This window comes from Acomys russatus, chromosome 10 (genome assembly GCF_903995435.1).
Source record: "Acomys russatus chromosome 10, mAcoRus1.1, whole genome shotgun sequence".
Taxonomy (NCBI): Eukaryota; Metazoa; Chordata; class Mammalia; order Rodentia; family Muridae; genus Acomys; species Acomys russatus.
The window spans coordinates 69745627-69772796 of NC_067146.1; the positions used below are offsets into that span (position 1 = coordinate 69745627).

A 27170-nucleotide genomic window follows, 5' to 3' on the forward strand; every position below is an offset into this window, starting at 1 on the left:
TACCTTTAATCCCAGCACTCTGGAAGCAGAGGGCAGGCAGATCTCTGTGAGTTCGAGGCTAGCTTGGTCTACAAACTAAGTCTAGGACAGCCAAGGCTATCGTAGAGCAACCCTGTCTCAAAAAAACAAAACAAAACAAAAAAAATGAAATTAAACTTATTTTGCATCTATACACAAAATTCTATACCAGTGGGCTCAGAGAACAATTTTCAGGAGTTTATTTTCTCCTCCAACTATGAGTTCCAGGGCTCAAACTCAAAACATCAGACTTTTTGTGGCAAGCACTTTTACCCACTGAGACATCTTGCTGGCTCCCTGTTTTGTTTGTTTTTTAGTTAGGGACTCTCTATGTAGCCCAGGCTAACTTTAGACTCTCAAGCATCCTGCCTCAGCTTTTTGAGTGCTGAGATTCAGGTGTGTGTCAAAGCATGGTGCCTAGTTATGAATTCCAGTACTAGTTACTAGCTATGTGATCTTGGACAAATTAATAACTCTCTATTCTCTAAGGGTCTCACCTTAAAACATAAAGAACTCAGATCTCTTCATACAGTGATTAAAAGATAATCCTAATTAATCCATATAAAGACTGCTCAAGAAATGATAGGTGTTGCTGGTGTTCGTCTTAGTCACTGTTCTATTGCTGTGAACAGACACCATGACCAAGACAACTCTTATAAAACTCTTATTGTTTAATTGGGGGGTTGCTTACACCTTTAGTGGGTCAGATCATGATCATCACGGCAGGTAGCGGACAACCAGGTGCTGGAGAGTAGGAGAGTAGTAGCTGAGAGCTTTACATCCTGATCCCCAGGCAGCAAGCAGAGAGAGAGAGAGAGAGAGAGAGAGAGAGAGAGAGAGAGAGAGAGAGAGGCAGACAGACAGACACAGACAGAGAGACAGAGAGAGAGAGACAGAGAGAGAGAGAGAGAGAGAGAGAGAAGAGAGACAGAGACAGAGACAGACAGAAAGAGAGAGAGACAGAGAGACAGAGACAGAGAGACAGAGAGAGAGAGAGAGGGAGAAGAGAGACAGAGACAGACAGAGAGAGAGAGACAGAGACAGAGTCAGAGACACACAGGGAGAAACTGGGCCTGGAACGGGCTTTTGAAACCTCAAAGCCCACCCTCAGTGACACATCTCCTAACCCAAGCATTCTGGGGGCCACTCTCATCCAAACCATCACAATGCTGTTACAAGACATTGATTGCTTTGCTTCTAGCAAGTGAGTCCTTAGGACATTGGGAAAACATAAATGCTACAGTGACATGCCTTTATACTTTGTAAATGAGATCAAATGCAATGGCCTCTAAGAGTTTTGTTACGCAACTAACAAAAGGAGCCATCTGAGGCCAGTCGTGGTGGCACACGCTTGTGATCCCAGCACTCGGGTGGGAGGCAGAGGCAGGCAGATCTCTGTTTGTTCAAGGACAGCCAGGTCTACAAGAGAAACCCTGTCTCAAAAATCAAAATCAAAAACAAAAGCAAAACAGTTATCTGAGAAGAGCTTCAGCCAATTAATGACTGTTTAAGAGGGAGAGTCAGTCTTCCCCAAGGACTAGCCTCCTAACTGATTATCCAGTTCAAACCGGTCATCCCTAAAGACATATGAGCACTACTAAATGAACCAGCAGGTTGTATGTATATACTTATATGTAACAATAATAAAGAAAAACCAATGAAGATAATATTTGAAAGTAGAAAAAGGGCCTGGAGGAAAAAGAACAGTGGGAAGGGGGCAGGATATAAAAATAGGGGGCTGAGGATGATCAGAGTGTACTATATACATATATGAAATATCAAAATGAAACCCATTATTTTGTATAATTAGTAAATGCTAATATAAAATGGAAGAAGAGAAATAACCTGAGGGGTAAATCCAAGGGCTCTAAATGTCAGTGTAAACAAGTTGAATTATCTTTTCAGGATCCTGACAATTTTTTTTTTTAAAGCTGCTGTTCGGCTGTATCAGGTCTGGGACTTGATGTTTTACGGCAGCCTCAAAAATATTGGAAAACCCACTGAAATGTTGTGAAGGTTCCAAATGACAAAGATTGGCAGGAAAAGATGCACCAAACCATGGCCACTATCAAGCCTAGAGGAAAAGATATTATCCACACAAAGAAGAAAAAGAAGAGAGAAGAAGAAGAAGAGAAGAAGAAGAAGAAGAAGAAGAAGAAGAAGAAGAAGAGAAGAAGAGAAGAAAGAAGGAAAAAAGAAAAAGGAAAAAAAAAAGAGAAAGAAATAGCATAGTCTCAGAATAAAGACAGTCCTTTCCCAGAAGTTTACTGATCTAGGGAAATAATTTCTTCAAAATGGATGAAATCTCCTTAAAGATAAGCAGCACTCTCTTGCCCAGCGTTTGGGATAAGAAAAGCCTGAGGTGGTACTCATCGTCTAGACAAGAGGAAACCCTGTCCTCTGACTGGGGCCTCACGTGTCCGGTGGCACCACTGTTTCCGATGTGAGAGGCAGCAGGGGCAACACAGGCACCTGCAGCTATCATGGTCACAAAAGGGAGAGCCTATCTGCTGGATTTCTGATCTGTTTCCCTGTCTTTTGACTTCATGCCATGAAGCAGGCATGTAATTCCAGTCCAGGTCTGTACAGGGAGAGACTGGGCTGACGTGAAAGTAAACCTGGCAGGTCAGTGAAATGGTTTCTGAGTATGGCTTTGCTTTCCACGTGGATTTATTATAGACCATAGAATGTGCTGATGATGCCCACACGTGGAAATCAAATATATTATGTAACCTCTATTTGGTGAGTTATTGAGGTTTCCTGTTCTTTTTAAAGTAACTTGGAGTTCATTAAAAAGAGATTTTTTTTCCATCTAAATTTAAACACACACATTGGTGGAGAAAAAGAGACCTTAGGAAAAGGGCAGTATCCAAGTGTGTGTGTGTGTGTGGGCTTCTGGGGAGACAGTGGCATTTGTCTCAGTAGTAGCTGTATAGACTTAAGAGTTGCTAGTGATGCCGCCCCCCCCCCCTTCTCTGTTTTCTTTCTCAGAGATAATCAGGTGGCTTTTGAGATGCACTGGACAGGAGTACAGGATGGCAAAATGAAACTCCTAGGTATTTAAATAGCCAATCTTCAAAGGAACAATGCCATATATACACTGTTCCATTTTCAAAGTCATGCATATTTACTAGTGATGCTTACAAGGGACACAAAGAATGACAATACAAATCAAGCCCACTTCCACCAGGTAGGCCAGCCTCCTAAAGTCTCTACAGTGTCTCACAATAACACCACCAGCTGGGCAACAGGTGTTCAAAATGTGCACCTGTTGGGGACATTTCATGTTCAAACATGAATGCATGGTGACAATATTAATTCAGTAACCTTGCAATTCATATTTACAAGGTTAGATAATTGTTAACCACACAGTCAAGGACTGGAAAATGAAACTAGATAACACATCGTTCCAGGTGTACTTGTTGCTAGGCTCCCTGCGATGACAGAGCAAGGAGAGATGTGTGTGTGCACTAACCTGTGTACATAAATAAACATAATAATATGAACTCAGATAAGCTCTCTACTTGGCCTTTAATTGAATTACCTTGTTAATGTTTTGTATTCCAAAATGTTTTTTAATATATTTTATTAATTTATTCATATTACATCTAAATTTTTATCCCATCCCCAAAATGTTTTTAAAATTGACTATGGGAAAGACTGGTGGTCATGCCTGTCCAGACTCACTTTTTTTTTTTTTTTGAGACAGAGTTTTTCTGTGTAGCCCAGGCTATCCAGGAACTCACTCTGTAGACCAGGCTGGCCTCAAACTCAGAGATCCACCTGCCTCTGCCTTCTGAGTGCTGGGATTAAAGGCATTCGCCACCAGTGCCCAGCATTTTAAAAAAAAATGATTATTTTTATTATGTGTATGAAAGGGTATATGCCCATGAAAGCAAGTGCTCACAGAGTTCAAAGGTGTCAGATTCCTCTGGAGCTGGGGTTAGAGGTTGTTGTAAGCCACCTGCTGTGGGTGCTGGGAATCAAACTCAAGTCCTCAGAAAGAGTAATATGTGCTCTCAACCACTGAGCCATCTCTCCAGGGCAATCCGCTCTTTTAGAAAAAAATTAAAAATGTGGAGAATGCTCTCCACTATATTTTTTATTATTTCTTTGGAGCTAAGTGTTGCTAAGTGACTGAGTTCTTGCAGGTGGGAAGAGAAAGAGTTTAAGATGCTATTGACAATGAGCACAAATCCGTGGGTACATCCTTACTCCTGCCATCTTTCTCTTTGTCTAGGGCAAGATGAAAAGCTGGAAACAGCACAGACAGCAAAATCAGATAGGACCAGAAACAAACTAGAGCTGATCTTGGAGTTTAATAACCTAAAACTGTCATACTGGAAATTGTCTACTGAAAAAAAAATTTTTTTTTGGTAGTGGTGTTAGTGAATGCGGGTCCTTGCACATGCTACCTACATACATGTATCATACATACTTGCACATGCTACCTACATACATGTATCATACATACTTGCACATGCTACCTACATACATGTATCATGCATACATATATACTTTACTACTGAGTTATACTTCCAGCCCAGGCTTCTTGTACGCATGGAGAAAAGCGAATTGCTGTCCTTCAGACCTTTGGATTCAACCAGCCAAACCTGATGTCAAGTTTATATATTTTTAAAAAGCGTCAGGTAACTGTAGGCATCCTTCCTTCTCCCTGGCTCCCAGCTCACTGCTGACACCTCCGCCCACAGCCTCACACTTATGAGGCAAGGGCCCCACCACTGAGCTAGCTGTACAACCATCTACTACAACGTCTTAGCCACACCAAACTAGTTTTGTGATACTTATTTGTCACCCAAGGGGTGTGTGTGTGTGTGGGACTTCTGGGGAGGTCACTTTCAAGTAAGTTCTGAAAGTTGGGAAGTAAAATTGTTGCAGAAAAAGGAAAAGAGGAAAGGAAGAAAAAAAAAAAAAGAGAGAGAGAGGGAGAGTTGGGGAACAGAGTGACGCGGGGCAAGGGGGCTGGTATTATTTACTGTGGAGCTATGTATGAGTATCACCTTAGGGATAGGAGAAAGGTTAGCTAGTTTGGTTTGTCAGACAAAGGCTTTCTCAGCTGGGCGGGATGGCGCACACCTTTAATCCCAGCAGAGGCAGGTGGATCTCTGTGAGTTCCGGGCCAGCTTGGTCTACAAAGCAAATCCAGGACAGCCAGGGTCACACAGAAAAACCCTGTCTCAAAAAACAAAACAAAACAAAACAAACAAACAAAAACAAAAGAAAGAAAAAAGAAAAGGCCTTTTTTCCCCCTTGTCAGATTCTGATGACAGGCACATTAAGTCATTTCTTATAGTTATACACGTTTCTAGCCTTTTCCCTCTCCCCATTCTCTGGCCTATTTCCTGTTTAGACTGGATGACTTTATGGTTCTATCCTCCAGCTCGCCAACTTCCTCCATTCTACTGTTATTTGTCTCTTACTGTTGCTCTTATTAACTGGGGTTTATAATTTCAATAACCACATTTCTAGTTCTAAAATTCCCATTTTTTCCCCTTGTGACTGTAGTCAGGGTTGGTTTGGCTCCAGCCCCCTGTGAAGCTTCCGCTGCACTTCCCCGGCCAGCAGGTGCTGGAATAGCTCTCTGTTGTGCCCCCTGAGCCTTCCTGATCCCTGGGCAGTGCTAAAAGGCCTGACTCTCTACTAGTCTCCCCTGACATGGTCCCAGCTCAGCAAGGTAGGGGAGACTCATTCCTCATTCCTCATTCAGCGGTCCTGAACCTGTGGGTCCTGACCCCTTTGGGGGCGTGCTATGATCCTTTCCCAGGGGTGTGTCACATGTCTGGTATCCTGCCTATCAGGTATTTACATTATGATTTATAACAGTAGCAAAATTACACTTACAAAGTAGCAACAAAAATAATTTGAGGGTTGGGGGTGGTCATCACAACATGAGGAACTTATTTAATGGGCCGCAGTGTTAGGAAGGTTGAGGACCACTGCTCTAAGGTAAGGGCAGAACTCTGGACTCCTTACCAAGGTCTTTGATGACATCAAGTGAGTGGGGAAACATGCTCATACTAAGGACTTTATTGTTGTCCATTGTTGACGATGGCAGACAGGCTCTGGGTATAGGGTTACTGTGGTATTAGAACATTTGGATGTTAGGTCTCACCATAGCATGGAGAGTGTGGTAGCCTAGGCTTCCCAATTGGGGTGTGTGTGTGTGTGTGTGTGTGTGTGTGTGTGTGTGTGTGTGTGTGTGTGTAATGTGTGATATGGTGTGTGTCTGTGTGTGGTAGGCATGTCTGTGTGTGATATGGTGTGTGTCTGTGTATGGTATGTGTGTCTCTATGTGATGTGTATGCATGTGGTGTGTAAGTGTATGTCTATGGTGTGTGTGTATGTGTGTATATTTAAAGTGTATGGACAGGCATGTTTGTGAGCATGTGTGTGTGTCTACAGCTGATGGTGAGTTATCTTCTACCTTAACATGCTTTCTGCCTTGCTAAGATGCCAATATCTCTTGCTTTTACAAAAAAAAAAAAAAAAAAAAAAAAAAAAAAAAAGGCTTTTTATTGAGCATTTTTTGTCTTGACTCTTGGTGTTTTCAGGGTTTTGGTTGTGGAGTCCTTGTTCAGTCTCAGGGGCATGGCCTACTATTGGCTTTGAGAGATTGAAGGAAAGACAAAGTCATAGGCACATGTATAGAAGCTGGGATCGGGTGGACTGGGCTCTTGGATGGATAAACCTCAGCACCCGAGAAGCTCAGTGTATTTGTTATATATAGTCAAGCAGAGAGGCAGGGCTATTGCATACAGCTCAACAAGGAGGCAGGGTGACTACACACAGCCCAACAAGGAGGCAGGGTGACTACACACAGCCCAACAAGGAGGCAGGGTGACTACACACAGCCCAACAAGGAGGCAGGGTGACTACACACAGCCCAACAAGGAGGCAGGGTGACTATATACAGCCCAACAAGGAGGCAGGGTGACTACACACAGCCCAACAAGGAGGCAGGGTGACTACACACAGCCCAACAAGGAGGCAGGGTGACTACATACAGCCCAACAAGGAGGCAGGGTGACTACACACAGCCCAACAAGGAGGCAGGGTGACTACACACAGCCCAACAAGGAGGCAGGGTGACTACACACAATAAATAAGGATGTAGGATTTATGGTATGCAGCTGGATCAAGGAGACAGATTTAGCTAATCTCTAATTTCATTAGGAGCAGACTCTGTGGGGTGCAGTCTTCAGGGCATAAATATCCAGGGGAGAAAGGTATAGTGGACATTTTTGGCACATACTATTAACATTCACAATTGGACCCCCAAGGAAGGGCTTGTCTTTTCCCTCTGGGTCTCACCCTGGGAAGGCTTTGCCACTCCCCTGGGGCTGAGGCCATGCGGGGCCCATGTAAGGAGAGAGGGGATGGGGAGGGAAGAGCAAGAAGCCAGGAGACCAAGAGGCAAAGAGGTAAAGGGACTGTGGAATCAAATGGCTGGCTTATGTAGTGAGGAACAGCTGGGGGATGGGCGGCCCAGCCCAGTCCTTGGGCTAGAGACTTTAAGGTAGAGGGCGGGGCATGCCAGCCAGGATGATTCTAAAGGACATTGGGAGATGCTGTGAGAACTTGACAGCCAGAGTCTGCTTTGGCATGTTCATAGGCACCTCACTACCTCACTTAGCCATTTGTCCCAGGTTAAGACCCAACAAGGGCTTCCTCTGCTTCTTTCTTTGTTGTTTGTCTGTCTGGTTTTTTTGTTTTTTGCTTTTGTTTTTGTTTTCCCCATACAGGGTTTCTCTGTGTAGTCTTGGCTGTCCTAGACTCGTTTTGTATACCCAGGCTAGCCTCTAACTCGGAGTGATCTGCCTGCCTCTGCCTCCCAAGTGCTGGGATTACAGGCGTGCACTACCACACCTGGCCCCTGCTTTTCGATTTTGGTTTCTCCAGCTCTCAGTCTGGTTCATAGTCATGGAATGGGCCACGTGTGGTGATGACCCTCTTTAATACCAACACCCAAGGGGCAGAGGCAGAGGCAGGTGGATCTCTATGAGTTCAAGGCCACCTTGGTTTACATAGCAAGCTTCCAATTCACCTGAGGGAAACCCTCTCTTAAATTCTTGGCCCCCTCTTTCCCTTTGAACTGTCTTTCAAATATAAGAATAGGGCATATTGTTAACAAAGTCACAATACTTATGAAAAGCCTCCTTTGGAAAAATCCTTTGTGAAACAATTCAGGGCTTCTGGGAGGAGACACTGGTCTACATGATATGGGAATAAGTTAAAATTGTGACTTATCCCTTTGTGCCATTGAAACAAAAAAAATCAAACTTTCAATGTTGTGAAAATTCTAAAGTCAGAGCAAAACCAACCCAATCATATAAGTAGAGCTCTGCTTGCTCTCCCACAGCCCCTTTCTCAGGAGGGATGGTGTTTATAAGAGTCAACCCTTTGCAAGAAATAACTCATTTTCAAGGAAAGAGCCCCATAAACAACCCAGAGAAACAAAAACAGTAGCCCACAATCAAAATGACAAAAGCAATCTGATTGGGTGTAAAATCTCAAGAGGACTGCGATATTAGCTCAGGGAGCCACAGAGATGAATTGATGTGTTGTCTTGTGTCGTAAACAGCTCTGCTGGAGGTGGGGCAGTGTAGCTGGAAAGCTGACTGCACTTCAGCAGTTAAACATAGAAACCTGCGGGGACACATTTATTGGATGTAGAAAATCCATTCCAGTTAAAACCTAAAGAAACCAGAATAGAGAGGCATGAAGTCTACCAGAAACCAATTAGTGCTCTTAGGGATGGAAACATCAAATCTCAGAGACTGCCCAAGAGCCAGATCTGAGCCTGGTGGTGGTATTGCATGCCTTTAATCCCAGCACTCCGGAGGCAGAGGCAGGTGGAGCTCTGTGAGTTCAAGGCAGCCTGCTCTACAAAGCGAGTCCAGGATAGCCAAGGCTACACAGAGAAACCCTGTCTTGAAAAACCAAACAACAACAACAACAAACAAACAAACAAAACAGATCTGTTTGTCTGTCTGTCTATCTATCTATCTATCACCTCCCCATCTATCAATGCTTTTTTGTTTATTTGTTTTAACTATCCCTTCACCTCTACCTTCTTTTCTGTTTTTAGGATGGGACAGAGGACTGTTTGGAAGGACAGCCAGCTAAGGGAATGGTTTTCCGGCTGGTTACTGATGGGCCTTGCACTCTGTATGGCTCCCTGGGAACAGTAACACCATGTCAGAGCCTGAAAGATATTCTCCCACCATCTTGAGTTTCTGTTTATCAATCAACTCCATAGGAAACTAGGAAGAGGTTTTTTTTGATTTTTCAAAGGTCAAACTCAAATGTCTTGGTTCTGCTGTTTAAGTTGGGTGAATGAAACACAAGGAAAATGAATTTAAGAAAAATGAACAGATTTGGACGGTGGGAGGTAGACGTCGTGGGATTCCTATTGTCGCCAAAGCCCACTCTTTCCACCTGGCCTGCTTTTCTTCGAAGGGTACAAGTCTTGTTTTGGTGTACTGAAGATGAAAATCCTTCCGTGGAAATAGGAAGCGGTTGCAATTATATGCAAGGAACAGAAATTCAAATATGTGTACCAAACATTCAAATAAGGACAAATCAGTAAAATATCTGCTTTTATAATACACATGTACTCTACCCTCTGAGTTTTAATGTACCATTAGATTTTAGTTTCAAAATGGAGGCAGGTTGTAGAATTTTTAAACACTAAAGACATATTTCTTGGAACTCAGTAAGTTCCTAGAAATTCTACTCTTCAGAGAGAACAATGTTATTAAATTCCTTTCCTACTATTTTTTTTTTCAAACATGATTGGAAAAACTGTCGAGTCATATATTACAAAGATATCAGTTATTACACACATGGTAGATTCTGTGATTGTTTCCACAGACACTGAAAATACATACATTAACTCTGGGAGATCCATGTATTTATTACTTAAGTTGAAAATGAGTCCCTATACTGGGAAACACGGAATTTCTGCTCTTTCTTTAAATACTACCTCAGCTGGGTGCTTGTCTGTGAGGAAGAAAACAGTTAACAGCCCTGTGAAGAGGCAGTTTTCAACTGTAGGTGCTCGGAGGAGGAGGTAAAGAGCAACAGCTACCGCCTCCTACACGCCCCTTGCGTTTGGGGTCATCAAAGGTTCTTCTACCCGGAGATTGCAACTCAGGCAGCAGGATACAAGGCAGGGCGTCTGTGGATCTGGGAGTCCTGATTGGCCCGATTCCTCCTCTCAGGCCACGCCTTGTAGACATCGTGCCCCGCCCCTCGATGGGCGGAGTCCACTCAGCGCAGCTAGGGCGCGTGCGCGAGCTGTGCTTGCTGTGGTGCGGGCCCGCCGGGCTGCGTACAGTCGCAGTCCCGCAGGCCGTGTGTGAGACGGCGAGAGGTCACGGCGCGGAAGGCGGGGCGCGGGCAGCATGGCAACCTCCTTGGGGTTCCGGGGAGCAGCCTCCGGCCTCTGGTACTGGAGCGGCCGGCTGCGGCCCGTGGCCAACCTTGCAGCGGGTAAGGACCTTCTGCGCGTCTTCCTCTGGTCATCCGAAGAGGGCTTTTCGCCCGAAGGGCTGCGGTTGGCTTGAAGGGGAAAAGCAACATCGTGATGGTCTCCAAGGCCTGCCCCCCCCCCCTCGCAACTGATCCCCGAGTGGTCAGCTTTCCCCTCCTGCCCTGTACCCTGCGTCAGATTGTTGAGCGTCCTCGGCGGGACCCTGGAACAGCTTGTGGTGAAGGGGGTGGGGGGAGTGTTTTGAGTGCCGGGCGTGCGCTTTGGGTTTGGGGCTCCTAGGATATTTGGAGGGCTCAGCTCCAGGGGTGACCGCCGCACCCACCTCGGGGACCCCTCGGACTGCAAGGCCTGCCCCGGTCGGTGACATGGCTGTATCCTAGCATTCCAGCAAAGTTTGTTACCCTTGATCGGCAAGTAGGGCTTTACCCTATTATGGGATGGAGCTGTGCCTTTTGTCAAATTATTAACCACAACTCTTTGAACGTCCTCAAAATTGTGACCTTAACCTATCCTATGCTCTGCTGTAAGTTATGGAAACTGACCAGGGACTTAGGAAGAGGCTGTGTTTAGAGTTAACATGCATGTCTGAGGAGCACTCATCCAGTAATTTGCACACGAGGAACTCCCGAGGCCTTAGAATTAAGTTATTTTGGGACATCTGCAACAAGGTCCAGGAAATAGCTCCTCGTTCTCTCTTATTCTATAGGGTTTTCCTAGGACACCGAGACGTCTCTTTAATTACAAGTTGCTTGATTTATGGGGTATACTGAAGGATTTTTTTTTAAAGTAAAAGTTTATTTTAACAGTGTGCTGTTTAGCACGATCCTATTCAGGATTTACAAACAAGCAACGCCAGGCCCTGGATTCAAGGTGCGAGTTTATTTGTTCTAATTTTTGTTGGCTGGGAATTGATTTCTGAGCAGCTCCCTCCCAGTCTTTCCCCTCAGGAAAACTATGGATTTTCTTTCTGCTTTGGAAGAGTATGTGTGTGATAAAGGGTAGCAGATGACAGATAAGGAGTTGTGGTAGCAAGATACAAACACATATGATTTTAGATGTGCTTTTATTTTTTTTAAATGACTTCTTCCATATGTCATGTACAACTCTTTCAGGTCTGATTGGCCAAGGGTGATGTATCTGCTGTTTAGGTTTTTACAAGGTGTTGTAAGGATAGTTTCATGAACCCTTGATGTGCCTTTTAAGGGTTAGGAAAGTTCTTACAGTCCCTGATAGGAGAGTCTGCGGCTGTAACTCCTTACTGACAGTAGAAGAGCTTATCTTCCACTGCAGAGTGCTGCCTTCACAAACCATCCTGGGCTTGGGCTGTTTTGTCCCAAAGGTATGCGTGTATGAACAATTTTAAGTAGTAGTTTTTTAGTGAAGTCTTTAAAACACTTGGAGTTGTTTTAAATGCCAGTGTTAATATAAAGTCATATTAGCCACAAATAGTAAACTATCTACAAAAGTGCTAACTTTTTTCGAGATTTATTATTAAAAATTGGGGGGAGGGAAACCCCATCTCCATGCAAATTTAAAGTCTGAGAAATGAAGAAAGGAATAATGTTCAATTACTAATATTTAGTGATTTGAATTCTGTGGAGGTATTTGCCTCCATCATATGTCTACCCTGTTTATAGTACATAGTTGATAATGTTATAAAGATCCATATACTTAAAAAAAAAATGAGACCTACAAGTTGTCAGTTTATGGTAACTTTAATACATTTTAATGCATCCCAGAAGAAGTAGATAATTATTTTCCTGCTCATAACTTACTTAAAAACAAAATTTTGTATTTTATTTTAAAAGATAATTTTATTTAGCTTTAGATTTATTTTTGTAAAGCAGGTATATATGTATACACACGTAGATATGTATTCACATACACATACATGTACACATACACTTCAACTCACTTTGTGGGACTCTTCAATATGTACATGGAATAATTGTATCAAGACATTTTTAAACACCCCCTGACCAAAGGAAAATTAAATAGTATTGTATATAAAATTGTAATACTAAGTTTAAAAAATTGCTAATGTCTTTTGCATATATGGATTATACTTTTTTGTATGTTTATATTTAATCTTTTCTTCACAGTTTCATACATAGATACAGCAAATTGTGATATATTCACCTCCTTTGCCTTCTATTATACCCTCTTTCTTTCCCTCTGAACCCCTTCTTTCCAGCCTGTTCCCCAGCGTCTATACCATTCACCAAGTGATAGCCTTTCCATGAACAACCATTAGCAGTCAGAAGTTCTTCGGGAAGGATGGGACCTCACGGAAATCTTCTCTCTTTACAATGGAATGTTGAAGGGTCCAGTCTGTGACAGGTGTCTTTTACTGCTGTCCTCCATGATTGTGACAGCTGTTACTGCTGTCCTCTATGAATGTGACAGCTGTGTAGTGTCTGGACGGTCATTTTGTGTGGCATTCCTCACCATCCTTTTCTGTTTGTTTGTTTGTTTTTGTTTTTGTTTTTCCAGACTGGATTTCTCTGTGTAGCCTTGGCTGTCCTGAACTCACTTTGTAGCCCAGGCTGGCCTCGAACTCACAGCAGTCTGCCTGCCTCTGCCTCCTGAGTGCTGGGATTAAAGGCATGCGCCACTACGCCCGGCCTATCCTTTTGTTCTTAACATCCTGTGTCATGTTCTATGATGTTCCCCAAGTCTTGTGGGAGGAGGAGTGATAATGGTTTTGTGGAAGGCACTTTCAAAGCTGTGTAACTGCTTTGTAAATCAAGCGTATAATGGTATTGTTTTCCATTTACATTAGCTCCACTTATATTGGCACATGCAGGTCTGAAAAATTACTTGTGGTTATGAGACTAAAGTTGACCTTAAACTTGTGAGATTACATACAAAGAATATTTATTACTGAAATAACATAAGGCCTTCCTAGTGTAAGTCATCATCCTTAGTTGAGAAACTTTTACTATTAAGGCAAACAGTGTTCATTCCATGTAACATAGGACACCATGTTGTGGATATAGTGGGTCCTTTCTTAGCCAGTTTTTCTTTCTTCACTTCCATCAGTTACCCACTGTTAAACAGAGTCTGAAAACACTACATGGAAAGATATTTTGGGACCGACCCACATTTGCATAACTTCAAAAAGTGTATTGTTAGAGTTGTTCTATATTGTGGTTATTATTTGTCTCTTACTGCGCCTAACTGATGCATTAAGCTTTACCATGGGGCATCTACATGCAGGAAGATATGTGCAGAGTTTAATATGGTCTGTAATTTCCGACATCCGAGTTGGAACTGTATCTCTTTTAGGTAAGAGATGAACAACAATGCAATCTCACAACACAAGGAGAAATCCACGCAGGCGCCTTAAGGGATTGTTCTTGTGTAATGAAGTAAACTTTTCCCTATGACTTTATGCTTATCATTATTATTATTTTTCAAGACAGGCTTCTTTGTGTAGCCTTGGCTGTCCTGGACACTCCGTGTAGACCAGGCTGGCCTTGAACTCATAAAGATCAGCATGCCTCTGCCTCCCGAGTGTTGGGATTAAAGGCGCGTGCTAGCATGCCCAGCTGACTTTATGCTTTGTTTATATCCTATATTTTACAATAAATGTGTTTCTTTGACTAGGTAGATTTTAGAAATGTAAAATATTCTTTTTACAGATTGTAGACTGGTTTCTGGGTAGCAGGTCAAGTTACGCGCACACACATGCACACACACTCACACACACACGCCCTTGCTCATATTACATTTGAGAGATCATAATCTGTAGATTTAAAAATGTTGCCAAATTTTCCAATCAGTTTCTTCACCAATCAGCCAGTATTACCTTTATGCTGACTGACTTTTTTCCCCCTCCAGCTTGATTTTATCTGTCATCAGACTTTGCTGTCTCCACATATTACTGTCAAGACTTGCTTAAAGGAAGATGCATTTCTGTTGTAGGTTTGAAGACTTTTTTTTTTTTTTTGAAGAGTCCCACTAAACTCCTTGGGATCCCTGTAGGTTTGGGAGCTAATTCAGTATGCCAAGTACTCCTTCAGAAGTCCTGTCTTCCTGGGAAGCTGTCCTTCCTTAAATGATCCCCGCTGTCTTTGATCTGCCTGTTCCTTCCCTACTAACCTACTAGGTTAAAAAAGCCATTTGGTGTAGGACTTGTTCCATGTGATGCCTCTTGACCCTTTTAATAAATATACTTACGGTTTACTTACTGTCCTGTCTTACATATCTTATTTCAAGTAATCTTTCCAGTATTCTGGTGCTGTAGGCTCTTCTGCTCATAAAAACATCTAGAGGAGTTAAGTAGCTCTGCCCTTCAAGGGCGTACAGCCATAGGTGGCTCCACGAGGGTCTCCTGAACGCAGAATTTAAGTTTGACCATAATTGATGAGTAGTTTCTCTTTGGACGATGCTTACTATACCTACTTCATACCATCCCTTTTCTTGTTTTGCCTCAATGATACACACATAGTTGGCCCGGATAGCACGGGCCTCCTTGTTCTTGGCTCCCAGCTCCTTAGCTTCTGCAGCAAAGGTCAGCACTGCCCTCCAGCTCTTAGATCCTGCCACTTGGAATGTCACAATAACTAGGCTTTTGGTAGATAGCATGCCCTCCGTGACTCTCGTTCTGCTTCTAGTTGCCTTGTTTACCTGTTTTATATCTGACCCTTTTGTTCACCCCACTAGGTAGATTTTTTTTTTTTTTTTTTTTTTGTTACTTCATTTCAGTAAGTACCTCCCTAGCTTTGATTGTAGCTACTCTGAAATTTATAAGCAGAAATTTGACTGATGCCTTTGTTGGTATTTTAATTTTTTTTTTTAATCTTTTGCTCAAATTCTGAATATTATCTATGGTCTATCCCTTCCCCTGGCTGCCACTTAGATAGTAGTATTGAGAGTTGTAGGAGTTCACTGTTACTTACAGTGCTTTCATTATTGCTGTGCTCATGCCTTACTGTATTTTCCACAGCTCTCCCAGGCTACTGACAGGCTTGGCAGCCCCTGGGCCAGACATTACATGAGTCTGGGATGAGAATGTTGGAGAGTTAACCAGTGTGTGTGTGCGGCGGCAGCAGCACAGCCCACGTTTGTGGAGTCCACTGTATCAGCACTTTTACTCTGTAGTTGCTTCAGAACTGCCTTATAGCCCCGTGTGCCCATTTAGTGAAACCACTCTAGTTAGAATTCATTCACATAGCATTTAACATCCACTGTTCCAATTCATTTATTTCTTTTTCTTACAAAAGTAGTTATAAAACTTAAATGCATATGGTAAAACCGAAAGGTTTTGAATAAAAAAAATCTTTAAAAAAAATTAGACCCATGACTCTTGGCACTTGAGCTGTGACTGCTGTTTTTCTTTTTTTCATATAGCCATACAAAATCCAGAAAAATAAGTCCCTCTGTTCTTTTTCTGTCTGCATTTTCTTGTATTAATGTTATGTCTTCCTGGTTTTCTTTGGGTTTTAGCCTGGAGGCTTTTCCTGTACCTTAGACAGGTATACCACAGTAGGATAGCGACACATATTCATGCTTTAATGCTCTGCATCTTGCTGTTTTTCACCTGGTAATTTATCCTGGAGGCTTTTCCTCTGCCTTAGACAGGTATGTAATGACAGGACAGGATAGACAGACCGACAATTAAGGAAATGTGAGAGGGGGAAGAATCTCCTTACTCTGGAGTCTGGTTCAAACTTCTTGACAGCTGAGTCAAGCTGGGGGAAATCTTGCAAGGCCTCACTCCTGCATGAAGAGCTACAGAAAACCATGGCTGCTAAGAGAGGGACCTAGCCTTCTCCAGGGTGAGCCCTCTGGTAGAGTATCTCTGGTAGGTTATCCAGTCCCAAGTGGTCAACTCTAACAGATGGGTGCACGTGTACATGTGGGCACGTGTGTGTGTGCATGCGTGCGTGAGTGTGTGTGTGTTTGTGTGTGTGTGTAATAATAGTTAAAGGAGGTCATGAGCTTGACTGAGTGGAGGGGGAACATGAGGAGCTGGAGATGGGGAGAGGAAGGGTAGACACAGTGTCAGTACAGTCCTCATGTATACAATTCTCAAAAAGTGAAAATGCAGCTGGGCACTGATGGTGCACACCTTTAACCTCAGCACTCAGAAGACAGAGGCAGGTGGATCGATGTGAGTTCAAGGCCACCCTGCTCTACAAAAGTAAGTCTAGGTCAGCCAAGGCTACACAGAGAAACTCTGTCTTGAAAAAAAAAAAAAAAGAAATCGAGCATAGGGGCTGGAGAGATGGCTTGGAGGCTAAGAGCGCTGGCTGCTCTTCCAAAGATCTTGAGTTCAATTCCCGGGAACCACATGGTGGCTCACAACCATCTATGAGTTCTTTTTTTGTTTCTTGTTTTTTGTTTTTTGTTTTTGAGAGACCGGGCTGGTCTCGAACTCACAGTGATCTGCCTGCCTCTGCCTCCCAAGTGCTGGGATTAAAGGCATGCACGACCATGCCCGCCACCTATGAGTTCTTATACCCTCTTCTGGCATACATGCAGGCACAACAATGTATACATAATAAATAAATAAATAAATCTGGAAAAAAAAAGAAATCAAGCATAATTAACCTTTTCAGTGATGTTACTTATAAGAGATAATATTCCTTTTATATTAAAATATTTCAAATAAGACTTAAAATGGCAGTCATGCTTAATGCCTAAACATACTAATAACCGTCATGTGTGGTGTTTCACCTTTTCCCAGTTTTCAAGGATTCATGAGAATTTGTGCTGACACTGTGCAGCTTTGTGACACAGGTTTTTCCCTTATCAGAGTTCAGTCCTGTTCAAGACACCTCCGGATCCACTCTATAACCTCGGTTATGGAAAAGAGGGAAAGGAGGAGGGATGCTAGCAACCCTTGAGATAGATGAAGGAGAGCCACCCAGGTCACACACGTGACAGCTGTGGCTGGGCATGTTTTATCTTTCTCCTAGTGCCTCTCCAATATCCCCTGTGCTGCGTGAATCTAAGTTACCATCTCTTAACAAGTCAAGAATCCTAGTCAGGCTTCACCCATTTGAGGGTTCTGAAAGGGACCAGGCCGCTGCAGGTGGGAGTGTGGAGCTGTGTCTCTTGCCCCACCCAACTCTCCACATTCCTTTCAACATAGTAATATTTCATTGTACTGGGTTAGTGCAAACTCTTGTGAGTTAAGTCCTCTACTAATATTTTATTAGTTATTTACATTTTCCCTCTGCAATCCACAGTGCTATAATAAACTATTTGTTTCTGTAGTTCAGAGTTTAGTATATAGCAGGACCCAGCACATGACGGTCCATATTTATTATCTGTTTTTAGAAATAAAACTGTAGTTGAGGGCTCAAGACATGGCTCAGTAGATAAGGCACTTGCCATGTAAGGCTGAGGACCCAAGTTTGGATTCCAAGCGCACACACAAAAGCTGCATGGGTAGCAAGCTCCGAGACTCCTCTCCATGCCCACGCTGTGTAGCTAGGCCAGCCTAATCAATAAGCTGAGAACTCAAGAGCTGCCTCTAGGCGGGGCAGTGGTGGCGCACGCCTTTAATCCCAGCACTCGGAAGGCAGAGGCAGGCAGATATCTGTGAGTTCAAGGCCAGCCTGGTCTACAAAGCGAGCCCAGGACGGCCAAGGCTACACAGAGAAACCCTGTCTTGGGGTTGGAGGGTGGGGAAAGAGCTGCCTCTAAATAAAGTGGAGAGGGCTCTAGGAAGACATCAGATGCCAACCTCTGCATCCATACATTTGTGAGTTCTGCACCAGCATTACTTTTCACATTTATCCATACCTGTCTTGTATTAATGTTTTATTGTGTTTATGTCCTCTTGGATTTTAAGGTTATTGCAAGGCAAGGGTTGTATCTCATTTGTGTGTGCAATGGCTAGGTCTAGTGGTGCATACCTATAATGCCAGCGCTTGGGAGACTGACCTCAGTCAGTCTCTCTCAGTACATAGAAGTAGCTACTATTGTGGGGCATGTGACTGAGCCCTTGCTCTCCCCTGTCATACTTGCTACCTGTTAGAGTAGTTGCGGCTAAACTAACTGCTTTAAAAACACAGTGTCCCTGTTTGTAATGGCCTTGGATTATTCAGTTGTACTTTCCCAACTTGAGCACAGCGGTCTGCTGTGACTAACAGTGTTCTATTTTCTCGTTTTGTTAATTTGCTTATGGGCATTAGAGCGCTTTTATAAAATGTACTTCTCATTCTTTGTAATTTTAAAATAAAATTTCAATTAGGTGTCACTCCTGTCATTGAACTTTTGTGGGCTATAGAGACAGAGGGCTCCTGTGTGAAGCTGCTGTAAGGAAAACTCTGCGGTGTGATGCAGCTCTAGGAGGGGCACGCGTGGTGGCGTCGTGCAGTCAGCTGTGAAGAGGAGCTAAGGAAGCTTCTAGCCTAGTATGAGCTTTACTTCTCAGGCACGGAGCTTCAGATAGTTTGCCCTTAGAACCACCTCACACTCACGTATGTTCATGGTGAGTGGAGCAATCATTTGAGAGGATTTGAAACTTTAAAAAAGGCTGCGATTGGTCATCCTACACAGTTCAAAAAGAACAAGGGAGAATAAAGCCTGTAAATGCAGAGGAAAGTAGAGTTGTTTCTTTCTCCTTTCAGTAGATAATAAACTTTCCAAGTGCAAGCACTGTGTCATGTGTCTTTCTAAACTCTACCATTATTTCATGCAGTGCACATTTAATGAATGATACCTGTCAAGTGTCATTGTGAATCTAATATTTCCAAGGTTAGGCATAGCTCTCTTATTCTCTGAGCCATTCGTTTATGGGGCTAAAACAAATGTGTATGAGTATTTTGCCTACATATGTTTACCACACAACTGCCTGGTACCCATGGAGTTCAGAAGAGGGTATCAGAACCCCTGGGACTGGAGTTAGAGATGATTGTGAGCTACCATGTGGGTGCTGGAACTGAACCTGGGTCCTTGGCAAGAAAAAAATACTCCTAATTGCTAAGCCATCTCTTGAACCCCTGTATTTTTTTGTTTTGTTTTGTTTTTTGTTTTTTGAAATAGGGTTTCTCTGTGTAGCCTTGGCTGTCCTGGACTCACTTTGTAGACCAGGCTGGCCCCGAACTCACAGAGATCTGCTTGCCTCTGCCTCCCGAGTGCTGGGACTAAAGGTGTGTGCCACCATGCCCAGCTGAGCCCTGTATTTTTTAAATTAATTAAATTGTGTGTGTGCGCACGCGCAAGCATGCAACCTCTTAAATGTGGCGATCAGAGGGCAGTCTCTTCTACATCATGGGTTCTGTGTATATAATTCACTGTATGTAGTAATTGTCAGAGCCTTTACTTGCTGACCTTTTCACTGACCCTGTTTGTTTTTGAACCAGTGTTCTGTGTAACTTTGCCTCCATTTCTAGAGCGCTGATAGTACAGGCGTGCTCTTCTGTGCCCAACTAAGCCATTGCTTTCAATTGTAGGCCCCTCATGGGATTTTAAAAGCATTACAAATTTATTTTTATATTTACAAATGTATTGAAATCAGTGTGTTCTAGGTCAATGGCTTCTAAGACTCCAGTTGGATTCATTGGACTGGGAAACATGGGAAATCCAATGGCGAAAAATCTCATGAAGCATGGCTATCCACTCATTCTCTATGATGTGTTCCCTGATGTGTGCAAAGAATTTAAAGAGGCTGGCGAGCAGGTAAGGCTGGTGTTGGCACTGGCTTAGACTTCGGTCCTTATGTTTTATTTTTCAAAGAAGCAAGTACTTCTCTTAGAAGCGCACCTAACAGAGCTATAAAACCTAATTGTTGCTAAGTGTGTTTCCTTTTGACTTTAACATCAATTCAACATTTAGATGCACATCAAAAGAGCATTTAGTGTAGCTGCTGGGAGGGGTCCATTTTCTGTTAGGTGACCTGGGCATTTCCTGTTTGGTCATTTCCTGAGATAATATCTTCACTGATTATGCTGTGAAGCAACTGTTTGGAAGTAGCCTCCTTGTGAGAGAAAGTCAGGGATGATTGTCTCAGGGCAGGAATCTACTCTGGGACTTAAAGCTTAGCCCAGATCAAGCACTTACATTTCTTCTTAATGGGGCAAGTTGTCCCCTCAGCTGGTTTCCACATCTGTAAAACGTGAGTGATGACTAACTACTTGTGTCATTAGATTATGAAGCTCAGATGAGGAAATATATATGAGTGTACTTTACAAATGTTGCATGACAGCACTTTGTGAGTCCATCATTAGTTACTGGCCATAAACCAGGAGACAACCTAAAGACACTGTGGGCTGTAACACAGAGCTGAGTTATGGCCAAACCGCAACCCATGCTTTTAGGCTACCGTTTATATTTTAAGAACTATGGTTCTAGAGTTGATCGTGTTTATGATAGCATCTGTTCTGTTTGGATTTGTCAAACCTTGTTAGTAACTCAGATGACAAGAGACCACTTTTCAGTCTCTGAATTTAATAGATTTGCCTTTTCTGTAGTATGAGGGAAATTTTGCACACGTGTAGAACGATAACTAAGGGCACGATATGATCCTGGAACGGGAAGAATACTAAAAGCTTCCCAAGAAACAGAAAACCGTGAGAACAAAATAAAGCAGAATAGCCGGGCGTGGTGGCGTATGCCTTTAGTCCCAGCACTTGGGAGGCAGAGGCAGAGGCAGATGGATTGCTGTGAGTTCGAGGCCAGCCTAGTCTACAAAGTGAGTCTAGGACAGCCAAGGCTACACAGAGAAACCCTATCTCAAAAAACCAAAATACATTAAAAAAAAAAAAAAAAGGCAGAACAATCAATATCCAAATTATTATTGAAAACAAACACTGAGAAATGCAACCCTGAGGTAGAAACTAGGTTTAGTGGCCTAGAAGCCATTTATAGAGCTGAGCACCCCATGTCTCTCCTGGCTGTGCTTTTGGTGCTGTCTGGCACTTTGGCACTGCACGGGAAGGCGATTGTGATCTTGGGGCTCCTCAGTGTCACACTGACGCTGCTCATGCCCACGTGGTCTATGGAGACTGACACTGCGCTCCTTGGTGACTTTGTTGGAAAGATTCCACGACTTACCTCACTAGAGAATGTGAAGACGTGACCTTTGTTATCTGCGGTACGGTAAGCATTCCAAGTTGGTTTGCTGTTTGCAGTTAATTAGTAGCTAATTGATTTAATTTGTCACTATACGGTGACATGTTTTTGCCAGTTCTACTTGATCTCTAAAATGAGGAAGTAACGTCTTAAGTTAAATACAGAATTTAGCCAGAAAGCAAGATAGAGGTTGAATGGAGAACCTACAGCTAGTGGCTTGGAAGTGAGGACTGGCGGGCAGACACTCAGGGCCTTTCAAGGCCCACACTGTCACTCCTCCTTCCATGCCTGCAGAACTTACAGCACTCTGTTTCTTTTCACTTTCCCCTGACTTCCAGAGCTTTCTTATGTTTTGCCTAAATTATTGTATTTTTCTGAAGTTACTTACCCCTCTATTCCCCAATAACATTCTATTCTTTACTAATTTTAGGTAGGCCTGAGGGAAGAATACCTTAATAATAAAGGAGGCATTTGGGTCTTAAGAGGAAGAAAAAGGGACCTAATATTAGTGAGAAACTACTGTGGCTCAGGTCTTTTGTTAGTATTTTGTGTATTTCATTTTGGTTTTGGGGGGCAGGGTTCATTGTATAGCCCATTCTGGCCCCCAAATCGCAGTCTTCCTGCCTCAGCCTCCAAAGCGTTTAGAATACTGGTTAGTAACACAACCAAGAGAGCAGCTCAGCCACTCGCATTGTGGCTTTATTTCTTTATGTTTCATTCACTGGTAAGTGTGTGTGAGAGAAAGAGAGAGAGTGCAGCGCCCTTAGAGACCAGGAGTGGGGTTGGAACTGATGCATGGAAAAGTTAGCTCCAGTCCTCAGGGTTACGCAGTGAGTCAGTAGCAAGCGTGAGGGCCTCAGCAAGGGCCTAGTCTTGATGGCAGGGCTTTGACTCTGCATTACAAGATGCACAGGTACTAACTAGTAAAAGTTAATGTAGGAGGCATTTGGGAGTGTGTAGTGTGTTTTTGGATCTTGAAATGTAGCTACTTCTTATCTGTTTATAAACTAGATTATTGGTATAAAGTACCTGACTTTTTAAAAGAGTCAGTAATGCCAAGTCTTAAATTGTATGTGCTTTGTCCTTCTCTTTAGCATGTACTCCTTTTACCTTGAAGAGTGTTGGAATAATGTATAGTTACTCATCACAGTAAGTTTCAGTGGGGAACAGTGTTGAAGAGCGGCCCCCCAAAAGATGTGGCTTAGCAATTAGAGCAGTTTTCTTGCAGATGACTCAAGTTTAATTCCTAGTACCCACATGATGGCTCACAACCGTCTGAAACTCCAGTTCCCTGGGACATGATGCTCTCTTCTGACCTCATTGGGCACCAGGTGCACATGGTGCACAGACATACATGCAAGCAAAACACTTACATACATAATAAAGTAAAATAATATAAATAGATAAAAGGAAACACAATAGTGAATCTTTATGACCTAGAATTGGCAAAGGATTCTTAGCTATGACAGCACGAGTTTGTGTAACAAAATTAATAAGTTGGAATTCACTAGCATTAAAACTTGATTTTTCTAAAGAACACCATCAATATTATAAAATGATAATTCACTGTGAATGAGCTAAAATATTTACATATTTGATGAGGGACTCGTGTCTAGAACACATTCAGGAGTCTTACAGCTTAAGTGGGAAAAGGATCTGAACTTAAATGCAGTTATAAAGAAGGCCAGTGAAGACATGAAAAGGCTACATCTGTCATCAAGAAGAGAACTGTGCACACCAGGAAAGTTAGAATAGAGACTTAAGCAAAAAAGCCTTTTTATTATGGTGATACTGAGAAATTGGAAAGCTCAAGCTGGTGGCAGAATGTAAAATGTTTCTGCCACTTTGGAAAACAAGTCTTGGGAACGTCTCAGATAATTAAGTATAGAGCTATGATATGACTGAACAATTCTTATTGTATATATGTTCATATGTGCATGTGGAGGCCATGGGTCGATGTTGCATGTCTTCCTCGGTCACTGCCCCACCTTGTTTTTGAGATGAGGTCTCTACACTAAATTTGGAGGTCACTGATTTATCTGCCGTTCTCTGCCTCTCTAGAGCTGGGGTTTTAGATGCTTGCTGCAATACCTGGGCACTAGAAATCCAAGCTCAGGGTCTCACATGGAAGAACTTTATTCACTGAGCCATCTGTCTCTCCAGTTCCTGACCTAGCAGTAAAAGAAAACCTGGATCCAAGCCAGGCATAACGTTGTGTGCCTTTAATCCCAGCACTGGAGAGGCAGAGGCAGGTGGATCTCTTTGAGTTCAAGGCCAGCCTGACCTTGAGTTCCAGGACAGCCAGGGCTACATAATGAGACCTTGTCTCAAACAAAACAAAACAAAACACCCTCCCCCAACAACAACAACATAGAACAAACCTGGGTTTATACCCACACAGAACATTCTATATAATAACATTGTTAGTAACAGCTAAGAAGTGGAAGCAACGTTCAAGTCTCCCATCTGTAATGGAATGTTACTTAGGAACTCAGGGAAAGAAGTGCTGATAATTGCTATGTCACAGATGAACTAGGAAAGCATACTAAACTAAAGAAGCCAGTCACACAAAAACCATGCACTATTATCTCCTAGTAACTGAACAATTTAGAAAAAGGAAATCTATAGAGATAAGAAAGTGCATTAGTTGCTCAGTGCTAAAGAGGAGATAAGCAGCTTTGAGCATAAGGAGTGACAGCTCATGGCTATACGGTTTCTTTCTGAAGAGACTAAACTTGACTATGGTAATGGTTGCTCTAATCTGAGAATATAATAAATGCCACACAATTATCCACTTTAAATGGGAGCATTGTATGGTGTGCATATCAGCGAAGCCATTTAAAAAGGAGAGCAGGAGGTGTGGCTAGTGGCAGCTGACCACCAGGACTGACAGTCACAGCAAGGAAGAAGGCAAACAGGAGAGTGCAGTGAAGAGAGAGACAGACATTACAGTCGAGTCGCGCTACTGCCAGCCACAGGGTGCCAGGAGCCACCAAAGCTGGAAGAAGCCAAGGGCCTCCCCTAGAGCCTTTGGAGGGAAAGCGGCCCTGCTGCCACCTTGTCTTCAGACTCAGACTTCTGCCTTCCTGCTCTGTTCTAAGCTAGTGTTCATTTGACACACCATTGCAGAGTCTATGGGAAATAGCACAGAGAGTATCGGCAGTCTGCAAACTGCACTGGCTTGTAATCTGCCTCTGCCGTTTAGTTGTCTGGGCAGTCTTTGGCAAGCTGTTTTAGTTCTTCTCTTTGCTCACTCTCATACAGCTGTTATGAGTGTGAACTGAGTGAGAGCAAATAAAGAGCTTCAGAGCTTCTAGCACACAAACACTGTCTCAGTGCCAGCCGTGTTCCCCTTTCTGCTGTACATGTCTGTCAGTCCTGTGCCATGCTCTCCATTCAAGGGATAGTGTTCGTTCCCTCCTTTACTGTCTGCTGTTATTGGACTGACTGCTATGGGTTAAGCTTCCTTATCAAGGAGAGGGCAGGACCTTCGACAAGTCACTGATTGAACAGCTCTCTCTTGAGTATGCTCTGAGTGCCAGGCACTGAAGCTCCATCCAGAATGAGTCACAATCCTTGCTACCTTGGGGACCAGTAGTAGGCATTAGATTATCAGAGCACACACACAATGTGATCTAAATTGTGAGAAGTTGACCACAAAAGCAAAAGGGATATTAGTTTGTTTTACATTTGTGCGTTGGCACATCAGGCTCTCTGTGGAGCCAGAGAAGAGTATGGAGGATTTATTCAGTTTAAGAATGAGGTCAAAGGAACCATTTCTTTAAAAGGCAGATCCTCAGTGTCCATTTGTTAGGCGTTTTTGTTTTGTTTTGTTTAGTTTTTTTTTTTTTTTTTTTTCCAACAGATAAAGCTTGAGTATTTGTCTCATGTGGCTTTCTGGTAAAATTAGAATTTCACTATAATAAAATACCAAGACAGTTTTTAAAGATAGAAAGACAGATAATTTCTTTTTTAAAAAAAGATTTATCGGCCGGGCGTGGTGGTGCACGCCTTTAATCCCAGCACTCGGGAGGCAGAGGCAGGCGGATCACTGTGAGTTCGAGGACAGCCTGGTCTACAAAGTGAGTCCAGGACAGCCAGGGTTACACAGAGAAACCCTGTCTTGAAAAACCAAAAACCAAACAAACAAACAAACAAAAAAGATTTATTTATTATTATATATACAGTGCTCTGGCTGCATGTACACCTGCAGGCCAGAAGAGGGAATTGATCGCATTACAGATGGTTGTAAGGCACCATGTGGTTGCGGGGAATTGAACTCAGGGCCTCTGGAAGAGAAGTCAGTGCTCTTAACCTTGACAGGTAAATCTTAACAGTTCATTTCTGATAGAGAACTACCGAAAGAAATATTGGTATAGACTTTGCTTGCCTTCTAACAGAAGTGACGCCATCTGAAATGCACATTGTGAGGACAAGGGCTCTGAGGTCTTAGAGCGCCAGGACATAGACTCAGTGACCTGGTCTTCTCCTTTTCCACTTCCTTGTGATGTATAAGTGGAGAGAAAGAAAACAATGTCAGTCTCATTTTACAGTGACCAGCCTTCCTGGAATTGAAGGTTCCTGGATATTAACAAATTCTACGTTGGAGGTAGAAGCTAAATTAGGGTGTTTTGTTTGGTAAGAGGGAACTTATGGTTCTCTGCGGAGGCAGACAGCAGAAGAGCACATAGGGTTTATTCAGGTTAAGACTGAGGACAAATGACCCATTTCTTTTAAGAGCAGAGCCGCAGTCTCCACTGGTTAGGAGTCTCCCTCTGTGTCCCAGGCTGGTTTCAAGTTTGCAATTCTCTTGTTAACACAAGTCCTCTTGAGTCCCAGAATTACAGGATTAGTGCACTGTTCTTCATTGTAGATTGGGAAACTGAAGCTAGTGAGGTTAAATGATTTGCATAAAATCATACTGACTACTTGGCTGAGCTGCAGCTAAACCTGCGCCTCTGTCTTCCCTAAATAAGCGTTCCTTTGTTTCATCCATTCTGTCTTTGCTTATCCACTCAATTAGCAGATGTAATTGAGGGATTCTAATTAGTTGGCTGCTAAAGGTTTTTGTAGCTAGTTCAGATTGGAAATGAGCTTGGTTTCTTCCCCTAAGCTTTTGAGTTGTGGCCAAATTTTGTCAGTTGTTATTCAGAGTTTTTTTTTTTTTTAAAGTCATCCCCTCAATGGTAAAATTATTTGAATGCCCATGTCTAAGAAACATGACTTTGTTGTACAAATCAGACACTGTTGTTACAACATGCCAAATATATGTAGTCATTAGATACAGAGCAGTTGTGCCATAGAGTGGTGACATTCCAGCTGTCACTATCAGTGTGTGTGTGTGTGTTTTCCAGACCTGTGAGCTTTGACACTGCTTGGTATAACTGAGGGGTTAGCAGTGCTCTGGCAAACCAAGCATCCCGAGGAGCATGTGCTAGGGATGCGGGGGGCTGATGAACCACCCCAGGCACTTGGCATTTGGCCGCTTTGGCACTGCCAGTTCATGGGCATGAAAAGCTTGGAGATATTTAGTGCCCTAAGATCTTTGAGCTAATTTTTGGCACCCTGTAGGGGACTTTTGAAGGAGTTATCTAGATGGAACTAA

The 27170-nt window shown here is 43.0% G+C and overlaps 1 protein-coding gene across 1 annotated transcript in view; it reads left to right on the forward strand.

The window, feature by feature from the left end:
* Positions 1-10322: 10322 nt before the first annotated feature.
* Positions 10323-27170, forward strand: part of Hibadh (3-hydroxyisobutyrate dehydrogenase) — a 103954-nt gene continuing 87106 nt past the window's right edge. Inside the window, exons 1-2 of the mRNA XM_051152350.1 lie at positions 10323-10533; positions 20013-20173. Coding sequence (XP_051008307.1) covers positions 10446-10533; positions 20013-20173 — 249 coding nt within the window. The 5' untranslated portion in view covers positions 10323-10445. The remainder of the gene's footprint in view (positions 10534-20012; positions 20174-27170) is intronic.